The 11,224-nt window shown below is 37.8% G+C and overlaps 1 protein-coding gene across 1 annotated transcript; it reads left to right on the plus strand.

Annotated features, from left to right (window-relative positions):
* The first annotated feature begins 9,645 nt into the window (after window positions 1-9,645).
* Window positions 9,646-10,913, plus strand: LOC107152992 (golgin subfamily A member 7-like). Its single transcript, XM_048797072.1, has one exon. The coding sequence runs from the start codon at window positions 9,705-9,707 to the stop codon at window positions 10,116-10,118; it is 414 nt and encodes a 137-aa protein (XP_048653029.1). The 5' UTR covers window positions 9,646-9,704; the 3' UTR covers window positions 10,119-10,913.
* The last annotated feature ends 311 nt before the right edge of the window (window positions 10,914-11,224 follow it).

An 11,224-nucleotide genomic window follows, 5' to 3' on the forward strand; every position in this document is an offset into this window, starting at 1 on the left:
AAGCAGCAGAAGCAAAGAGAGAGAGAGGAAAAGATATATATATATATATATATATATATATATATATATATATATTCCTCAGGGGCACACCCCCAGTTACCTACCTCATCCCCACCTGCCTACAGTTACCACTCAGTACTCAGTTCAAATTATTAACCCAACAAATGGATTAATTCACTGATTAGATTATGGTGATCACAATTTAATCATTTCACCCCTGAACATTATTGCATTATTATATGAGCTTTTGAGAGGGCACCTCATATCCAAACCATAACAGAGGACAACTAAGACCAAACAACAGGATTATGACTACATGACGGAATGCAATGGATAAGTCCTGACACAATAAAAATTCATCCATTGATTCGTTCAATACATATAAACACATATCATTTAGTAACTACTCTGTGCTGGGTACTGGATATATAAAGTCATCCTCAAATCAAAATCCCAGTCTTCATGAAAATTGCATTCTAATAGGGGATACAATATATATAATTTAAATATATGTGTATATATAATTTATATATATATTATACAATATAATATCAGACAGTAATAAGTTCCATGAAGAAAAAATAAACAGGGAAAAAATAAAAGAATGGAGAATGATAAGAGTGCTAGTATAAATATTATGGTCAGGGGTTGGCCTTTCTGAAAAGATGATGCATGAGCAAAGAATGATATGAACTAAGGGAAAGGGCCAGGAAAATATCTGGGAAAGAGCATTCTAGGAAGTGGAACACTCCAATGCCCTTCAACTAAACACCATACCCATAGTGGACAGGTTGAGTTTATAACTCTTTGTAGGGAGGGCAAACACACACTACAGGAAACTGTGGAGTGTCTCAATAGGAGGATGTTAGAAAGAAACTATTAGAGGATTTGGGCAATTTGAAGGAGCGTCTCAGGAAGCAGAAGTTTACTCTAACTCAGATGCAGGGGCAATTGTGTGACTGAGCATTTCAACAAATCATATCTATAGCAAAGGCAGACTAGAGTGCAATTAAAGCTGTAATTGCAGGGCTGGGGTTGTAGCTCAGCAGTATAGTGCTTGCCTAGCATGTGTGACATACTGGGTTCAATCTTCAGCACCACTTAAAAGTAAGTAAACAAATAAAGGTGTTGTGTCCCTCTACAACTAAAAAAAAATTTTTTTAATATTTTTAGTTGTAGGGGCTGAGGCTGTAGCTCAGTGGTAAAGTGCTTGCCTCATATGTGTGAGGCACTGAGTTCAATCCTCAGCACCACATAAATATAAATAAAGGTACTATGTGTTCATCTACAACTAAATAAACATTTGTTTAATTTTAAATATTTTTAGTTGTAGATGGAAACAATACCTTTATTTTAATTTTTTTTAAAACTGTAATTGGTGAAATAGCAGGCACCTATTTTTTCTCTTTTTGTTCTCGATTCTTACACTTCTCTCCTGTGTCCCACGCGGGCTATGAAATTTGGGTTTCCTTTGCGTGAAATGTGCTGGCTAAGAAATACAGCAAAAAAATCACACGACATAGAAATAATTTTGAAAAACAAGGGCGGGATGGCTCTGTGACCTTAGGGGTCCTGCTTCCACACTGGAAGGAGAAAGAGCAAGGAGCCCGCCATTTTCTTTATTTATACAAGGAGGCTTCAAAGGATTTCAATGCGATGATCTTTTGACAAATAAGGAAGGAGGGGGGCTGTCCAAGCCCAGTGGGTAACACCCAAGTCCAATTTTTATTAAGTGAAGGATTTTAATTAAGTACATTTCACTTTTTTTCCTCTCTCTCTCTCTCTCTCTCTCTCTCTCTCCTTGAATTCTAAACTCCGGAGGCAAAAAGCAGGAAGATTCCAAGTTCTAGGTCAACCTCAGCAATTTAACAAGACCTGTCTCAAAATAAAACAAAAAAGGGTGGAGGATATAGTTCAGTAGTAGAGCACCTCTGAGCTAAATCCCCAGTACAAAGGTTGGAGGGGGCGTTGCTGTGCTGGTCATTTGTAGCATGCTGGTTGTTTTCTTTTTCTTTTCTTTCTTTCTTTCTTTCTTTTCTTTTCTTTTCTTCTCTTCTCTTCTCTTCTCTTCTCTTCTCTTCTCCTCTTCTCTTCTTTCTCTCTCTCTCTCTCTCTCTCTCTCTCTCTCTCTCTCTCTCTCTCTCTCTCTCTCTCTCTCTCTTTCCTTTCTTTCTTTGTACTGGGGATTGAACCCAGGGCACCTTACCACTGGGGATACATCAGCCACCCACAGTTCTTTTTATTATTTTGAGACAGGGTCTCACTAAATTATTTAGGGCCTCTCTTAATTGCTGAGGCTGGCATTTCTACTGATTCAGCCTCCCAATAGCCAAAGAAAAGTACAGTTTCAATATCTTGTTCAGAAGGTATTTTTAAGATACAGAGCTTTTTTAACTGAACCTGCCACTATGCCCAGCTGTTATTTTTAAATTTTAATGTGTATGGTGCTAACTGCTTGTTAATAGAAGGGTTTGGTGATAAAACCAAAAAAAACTTTTATAATATCTTGAAATTTTGTCTTAAGTAACGCAGTAGCAGATTGCATATCTGATAATAATATTACAAAGGGATTTTTTTTGAAATACAGTATGTTTTTTAAGTTAATTTTCCTACATCCAATACTGTCAAAAGATTATTATTTTGATTTTTTTGCCTATTTCTTCTCAGTGTTATTTTATAAGTTTCTTTTTCTTCTCCTCTATTTCTGGGTCCACATTAGGTTGAATTGAGACAATGTGCTTGACAGATAAACCTGTAACTTATGACAAGGTGATCAAGCACTATCATCTGAAATTTGTTCTTATAAATACCTTTGGAGGGCTGAGGATGTGGCTCGGTGGCAGAGGGCTTGCCTCACACATGTGGGGCACTAGGTTCGATCCTTAGCACCACATGAAAATAAATAAACAAAATAAAGATATTGTGTCTATGTATAACTAAAAATGTTTTTTAAATAAATAAATACCTTTGGAAAATCATCAAGGGGCTTGAAATAATAGAATTAGAGTTGGAAGAAATTCTCAAAATAGTTTTTGAGGCAATACCCAAATTATCACAGATGTAATCTTGAAAGGAAAAGATTATTTAATATGGAAAATCCCTTTCTAAATCATTCTAGAATTTTAATAATACTCATTTCTCAAATTCTCTACAACAGAATGAAATCTTTTTTTAATAAGTATTTTTTTTAGTTGTGGGTGGACACAGTACCTTTATTTTGTTTTTATGTGGTGTTGAGGATAGAACCCAGTGCCTCAAATGTGCCAGGTGAGCGCTATACCACTGAGCCACAGCCCCAGCCCAGAATGAAATCTTTTTTAGACTGTAGTTTGTTAGGTTCTTCTTGCTCTGGAAAACAGGGCAACTTTTGCTCTACAACATGTCCTTATGCACTTGGAATAAATTCATGAAGTCTTCCCTCAGCCTTATCTCCAGTTTCTTTCATCTTTCATCATGGTTCCTGTTTTCTCTGCTTTTGCCTTGTGATTTCTTCTGCAAACATAAATCTTCATGCTGCTTTGTTTGAATGGCACTTTGTAAACTCTAGAGCTTTATGCAAATGTAAAGTATTCTATTACTATGAAGGTAGAAGGCTCTTGAATTATATTTTTACAAAAGTGTTCCAGTGCTTGCTTTTAATGGTTCTTGGACAATCAATGCTGTTACTAAAAAAATTTAAGTCCATATTTTAATACTCTGTGGTCCATTTTGTCACTTTCCTAATTTTTACAACCATTTTATTTAAAGTCATTCCTGATGAACGAGCATCAATAGAGGATGAAGGGCCAAAGAAAAATACAATTTCAATATCTTGTTCAGAAGGTATTTTTAAGATACAAAGCTTTTTTAACTGAGGATTTAAAAACAAATTTATAAATAGTTAAATATTAGACTTAGCTTTTCCTCAAATTGCAAATAAATACACTAAAATTGATGTTCAGAAATACTTCTTTAGAAGTTAGGGTTTTTGTTTTTTACTTGTACTTTGTACAGATGAAAAGAAGAAGTCTAGTTATTCAGAAGGTTCAAGAAAAGGAGAAAGAAAAAAAATCATCTAAAACACAGGAAGTATTTTGAAGATAGTGATAGTGACTCTGATTCTGAATCGGACTCCAGGGGTAGAAAGCCATTTTTTTGTGCCCTGTTCTGGCTGATGATTGACCAGAGGTGCCTCCTTTATGGTTGACACATTACACAAAGGTGCCTCTTCCTCTGATTTCACCTGGGATTCTTTTTTTCTCACCTGGGATTCTTAATCCCCATTGGCACTCTTTATCCCATTGGCACTCTTTATCCTCATTGCTGGAAGATCAAACTGTCTTTTTTTTTTTTTTTTGGTACTGGGAATTAAACCCAAGCGTGCTTTAATAATGAGTTATATCCCCAGCCCTTTTTATTTCATTTTAAAATTTTGATACAGGGCTTAACTAAATTCTTGAAGCTGGCCTCAAATTTATAATCCTCCTGATTCAACCTCCAGTGTCACTGGGATTAGAGGCATATGCCACCATGCCCAGCATGAACTATCTAAAAACACAAATCTGAGCATGTCAGTCCCCTACTGAAAATCCTTCAGTACATCTCCCTAGCCTTCAGGGTAAAGTTCAGACCCTGATTGATCCCTCTCTAGTCATATATGCCCTGTCACCCTCTCTTGCACCATTGTCTGTAGCTTGAGAACTACTATCTCCTCAGTATCCCATGTTCTTTCTCTTGACTCTGACATTTACTACAGAGAGGCCCTTTGCCTACAGTGCCAGTCTGTTCCTGCATCTAGCTTCACTCACTCATTGCAATCATTGTAATAAACTGATTTTTAAAAGAACTAGCTTAAGAATCATCTTTTCCTAGTCAACCATTTTTCAACCACCTTCCCAAAAATCAGTCTAATTTTGAGACTTCCCTGTATGCCCATAGTACCCCAAGCTTCCCTTTGTCACTCTGAATTATATTTATCCCTTTACCTATCTGTCTCCTTCATTACATTCAGCTCCTAGAAAACCATTGCCCTCTTCTGCCACATACAGTTTTTTTTTCCTTTTTATTGTGAAAGTTTCAGTTTTTTTAGAAAAGAAAATAGTGCAATTAATACTATATAATTGCCATGCATGGTGGTACTTGCCTGTAATCTCAACAACTTTGGAGGCTGAGGCAGGAGGATGGCAAGTTCAAGGATAGCCTCAGCAACTTAGTGAGACCCTATCTCAGAAGGAAAAAACCAAACAAACTGGGGTATAGCCCAGTGGCCAAGTGCCCCTAGATTCAATCCAAAGTACAAAAACAAAAACAAAAACAAACAAAAAAAAACCCATAAACTTATCACTAGAATTGTTAGAATTGTGACATATTTACTTCAAATATGTTTTTTTTACTGGGGTAGTCAAAGTGAATTACAAATGTCATCATACTTCAGTGCTAAATATTTCATATGCATCTCTTTAAGAAAGGACATTTTCTTACTTAAATACCATAACTCACTAAATAATTCCCCATATCATCTAATATCTAGTGTGATTTTCATTTCTATGTCCCTAGTGCCTAACACAGTTCTTGACAAGTAGCAATAAATATTTGAATGAATTAATCTCCCTATAACGATGAATGGGACAGCAAAAATCTACTTAAAGTTAGGTTTTAGGGGTAATATTTCTCAATTACAACATGTCAAATGAAGATTTTTAAAAAGACAGAAGAAAGCCAAGAAAAAGCAAAGAAAAATGCAGATGGCCAGCCTTTTTTTCTTTAAATTTTATTATAAAAAATCAAATGTATATAAAAATAGAAACTGGATAAGGATCCCCATGTACAGAGTACCCAGTTATCAACTCGTGGAAGTTACCACCCTCCCCCCGAATTACTTTGAAACTAATTCTAGGTATTATTTCATTTCTAAACAATTCAGCATATTTCTCTACAAGATAGACATTCTTTTTTGAAAGCATAATCACCATGCCATTATCATATCTAAAAATTCCTCAGTTTTGATCACACTTCATTTTCTATTTTTGTTGTTTTCTAGCCTGGAAGTTTCCCATGAGGAAGACAGTGTAAAGAAAGCCAAGGACTGACAGCTTCTTTTTAACAATTGATTAATCATTGCAATATTAATTGAGGGATTATCTTCTCGTTTTCAGTACCACTACACCAAAATCCTCCTTTTTAGTGTTTAATCATCAGTGTCCTCTCAAAGAGGTTGAATAAGTCAAAATACATCTGAATGTATAATTATCAGTTCCTTAGATGGGCTGTAGGTGTAATAATATGTTTCCCTGGGCTGGGGCTGGGACTGGAGGGAAAAAGGAAGAAGAGCCTTACTCTGGTTTTGATGGAGTTTCTTCTGTTTCCTTTAAAGCAACAGGACCTCTGAGCCAGAATTGCTCCTATTCCCCTATGTCCTCCACAAAATGGGAGGACAGTGAACAGAGGTGAGAACATACCAGATGCATATTTGGCCACCACCTCCTCATATATCCCTATGAATAGGAATTCATATCAGATTCCATTAGAGTCTATAGAATTGTATTTGAGCTCCTAAGCATAAATGAAGGTGGACCATATCTTGAAATACTTTATTCTCTTGCAAGGTATTTCCCTGTCCTATTTTGCACATGTATGTATCTGAGATGTGCAGAGATGGTGACTCAGGAATGTCACCTCATGAAATGAGGCTTCCTAGCAATTCTGTTTGAATGACTTTTTCCTTAGCAATTTTTATGCATAACCCATTTGGCACAAAACACAAATATATAGAAAATTTACATCTTTATTGAAAATGTAAACTGTGCCCTATAAAATAAATGAACTGACTTTTTTGTTTATTCATTTAACAGACATTTGGTAAATTACTCTTGATGATGTGCTATGCAGAATTTGAATCTGGCAGAAAAACACTTAGGAAAAATTGTCATTAAAGAAGACCCTAGAAAATGGAGTCTACAAAATGAACAGCAATGACAGGGGCCCATGCCAGGCCAAACAAAGCCAAGGCAAAGGAAGGCACAGGTAGAGAAAGCAAGAACTGAAAAGGCAAGGACAGCATGGGTAATCTAGATGTCTGGGATACAGTATACCAGAACCCAATTACAATCAAGTTCTAGAAAAATGATGGCATTATAGGGCCCATCCAAGATTATGACAACAAGATGACCCATGACAGTGGGTTGCATATTTCAGAAAACTGAAGCCTTCTGACAACTCTTCAACTTGATCTTAAATTAAACCATCAATGAGAAAAATGATTGGTTTACTATATTGAATAGTTCATTTATTTTTTTAAATTTTTTTAGTTGTAGATAGACACAATATCCCCATTTTATTTATATTTATTTTTATTTGGTGCTGAGGATCGAACGGAGTGCCTCACACATGCTAGGCAAGCACTCTACCACTAACCAAAACCACAGCCCTGAATAGTTAATTTCTTAATAGAAAAATACAACATGCGATTTTATATGCTACTGAAATTTTAAACCACATGAAGCTATTCAGAAGAAGCTATAGAAGCTATGGAAGAAGCTATTTTTTTCTTTTCTTTTTTTTTTCTAAAGTATCTTAGGAAAGTTAATACTGCAGAACCCGCTTCAGCTCACCCTTAGTGAGCAAGAACTGTTTGTCCAGCTTTGGACTAGGCTTATGGCTTTATTTCTATCCTCACACTTTCACCATTCTTTCATTTTTAAATATTTTATTAGTTATAGATGGACACAATCAATGCTTTTATTTTCTTTATTTTTTATGTGGTGCTAAGAATCGAACTCAGTGCCTCACACATGCTAGGCAAGTGCTTTACCACTGAGCCATAACCCCATCCCCATTCTTTCATTTTTCCCAGGTCTTTGGATGCAAATCCAGCTAATGAACTGCACTGTGCATGTCCTTGAAGTCTATACCATGCCTGGTAACAGGATAAGTAAATGTTAGTGTCCTGAAAGCTGACTGTTATAGTTTAGATGTGAAGTGTCCCACAAAAGCCCCTGTATTGATGCAGGAATGTGAAATGATTGGATTGTGAGAGCTGTAATCTAATCAGTCCATCCCTAGTTTGAATGGTTGGGTGGTAACTGTGGGCAGATGGACCACGGCTGGAAGAGATGGATCACTGGGGCCATGCCCTGGAAGGGTTCTTCTTCCTATCCCCTACTCCTACGTCCCTATACCACCACGAACTGAGAAGTTTTCCTCCACTGGGCCCTTCCTCTATGATGTGCTGCCTCACCTTTGGCTCAGAGCAGTCGAGTCAGCTGTCTGTTGCCAATAGAAATGTGGACTGTGCTCATGAGGTTTCAGAGGGAAATGTGGACTCTATTGAGAATTGGACTGGAGGCCACTCATGTTATATTCTGGGAAAGAACTTGGGCATGTTTTGCCCATGTCCTAAAACTTTATGTGAAGCTAAATCTAAAGGTGATGGACTAATAATCTGTGGAGAAAATTTCAAGGAAGCACAGTAGTCAGTCAGTGGCAGGGATATTGCTGAAAGCTTTTAGCCAGATGTACTGTGAGAATTGGGAGCAGAAATCCATGCTGAAGCATTTTAAAACTTACAGTTTGGCCAGAGAAGTGCATGTAAAACTAGGACCAAGGAAGATGTGCTTATTGAAGAGATTACAGGTCCTAAAGAGACACAAAGACAATAGGAAAGAGGCCTCCAGGGCATCTCAGGAATTAGTACAACCACACCCACTGCAGGCTCCAAATGTAGTAGGGAAAATTCCTTTGAGAAGAGATGATCATGGGGGTGCCCTGTTTGTATGCGGGTGGGAGGACAGGAAGTTGTTTCACCATGCTGAGCTGAGTAGGCACTCAGAGGCCACTACTGCTATGATTTCTTTTTTTTTTTTTAAGTTTCTTTTAGTTGTAGATGGATACAATAACTTTATTGTGTTTATTTAATTTTTTTTTTAATACAGTGCTGGAGACTGAACCCAGTGCCTCACACGTGCTAGGCAAGTGCTCTACCACTGAGCCGCAACCCCAGCCCTACTGCTGTGATTTCAAGAGGCCCAGGTATTGAGTGAGCTGGCAGCAGACCTTGGCATCATCCATATGGTGCTGGTTCTGAAGGAACACAGGATGCTCAAGATAAGGGATCATGGAAGCCTCCACAGAGATTTCAAAGGAAGGCCTGGGAGGACAGGCAAAGTGTAACAGGGTCACAATCCCTGCAGGCTACCTCTGAGAAGGCAATGCATGAAGCTGTGAAGGTGAAACTGAAGCTGGAATGGAGACCCCAGGAATTGAGAGTTGCCAGTAATGTGAACTTTCTGCCAAGAAAAACTGCTTGCTGAAGATAGAGCCAGGCTGAAAGAGAGCCCATTTGCACTGCAACCAACAAGACCAAAGGGAAAGGCTGCCCAAGCACTTTGGAAATAACATCTCACAGCCAAGTGTCTTAGATGCTCAATGTGAAGTTATGGGTCTTGTTTGCCTAGCTGGGTTTTGGTCTCATTTTGGACCCACCCCTTCTTTCTGTTCCCCTATTCCTCCCTTTTGGGATGGGAATGTTTACTATGTGCAACTATAGATTGAATATATGTAACTTTCTTTTTTATTTTTATAGGGGCTCACAGCCAGCAGTTTGCCTTGAGTATCAGGTGAGATTTTGGACTTGGACTTGGGCAATCCTAGAACTGTAAAAACTATGGAACTCGGCGCGACAGCAGCTGGAGGGCAGGAGAGGCGGCGCGGCCGGTCCTGTCCTCGCCATGAGGCCGCAGCAGGCGCCGGTGTCCGGGAAGGTATTCATTCAACGAGACTACAGCAGTGGTACACGCTGCCAGTTCCAGACCAAGTTCCCCGCGGAGCTGGAGAACCGGATTGATAGGCAGCAGTTTGAAGAGACAGTTCGAACTCTATCTAACCTTTATGCAGAAGCAGAGAAGCTTGGGGGCCAATCGTATCTTGAAGGCTGTTTGGCTTGTTTAACAGCATATACCATTTTCTTATGTATGGAAACTCATTATGAGAAGGTTCTGAAGAAAGTCTCCAAGTATATTCAAGAACAGAATGAGAAGATATATGCTCCCCAAGGTCTCCTCCTGACAGACCCTATTGAGAGAGGACTTCGAGTTATTGAAATTACCATTTATGAAGACAGAGGCATGAGCAGTGGAAGATAAACCATAAAATTAAAGATCCCACATCCAGCTGGGACCCTCATCTACCCACTGGCTGATCACAGAGTGTCCCTACCTCCTCTCCAGAGCATCATTCCTTTGTATCTGCTGCCAGAGCCACGGTGGTGCCATTTACTCCAAGGACTAACTTTCTAAAATTCCACACCTGGAGTGACCTCTAGTCGCTCAGCATCCACTTTGTGTCTTTAAATTGTGTAGGATTCTGTAATCTTTTGATTCGTTTCTGAGAAAACACAATGAAGCATTTCACATTTTTTTATTCAAAGTGATTATAAAATATGCAATTGGTCAGCCCAATGCAAAGTTTTATTTATTTCTTACTTGCCACCAGTACCATGAAATCTATTCATTCCTTGGGCCAATTTTCCAGGTGGCTTTAGACTTCAACGAGTTTATATTAGTGAATGTTCAGTCTTATTCCCCCAAATTAATAAATGGCTTTTTTCCAGGTGAGGGATAGACTGTGTCTGTGGTTATGCTGATGCATTTCCCAGATTTCAAAGAACTGCCAGTTTTGCCATGATTCAAATCTTGAGATTGATTTCTGTTGTTCAGTTTTCAAACCGAAACTCATTGAAAAAATACTGTATAATGTTATTTGTTTTACTATAGCAGTTATATCTAATTAAAGCAGTATTGAATGCAATTTCCAGTTATTTTATTTGGAGCCTTTTATGTTATTATTGCATTACCTTGAATGTTGGAAAGATGTGGTATGTGTTGCTTGTTCATTACACAAATAAGTAAGCACAATAAAGTGGATGCTAAACCATCAAACACATATGTCCCTGCTGTGTCCCTGAATGTGTAATAAGCAAGTATAGTAAATATTTTAATTATAGTTTTGTTATAAATATAACTTATGAGAAAAAAATTTGATAGGCATAATACTGTATATTGCTAATTTTTACCCTACTGGCAACTTTATGATTTATAGATTCCTCATACAGCCTCTTACAGTATTCAGTGCACAGAAATCTTATAATTGGTTTCAGATAAGTTAAGTGACTTCCAAGTTAAACTCTTAAGTCTGAATCAGTACTTCTAGCTCTTCTTTTGTCTGTATGTTCCTAGTGTTTGGGTTTCTT

The sequence above is a fragment of the Marmota marmota genome, unplaced genomic scaffold (genome assembly GCF_001458135.2).
Source record: "Marmota marmota marmota unplaced genomic scaffold, marMar, whole genome shotgun sequence".
In the NCBI taxonomy this organism is placed as follows: domain Eukaryota; kingdom Metazoa; phylum Chordata; class Mammalia; order Rodentia; family Sciuridae; genus Marmota; species Marmota marmota.

What these genes read in the sequence shown, in the direction of transcription:
- LOC107152992 (XM_048797072.1), top strand. Translation starts at nt 9,705, where the DNA reads ATGAGGCCGCAGCAGGCGCCGGTGTCCGGGAAGGTATTCATTCAACGA.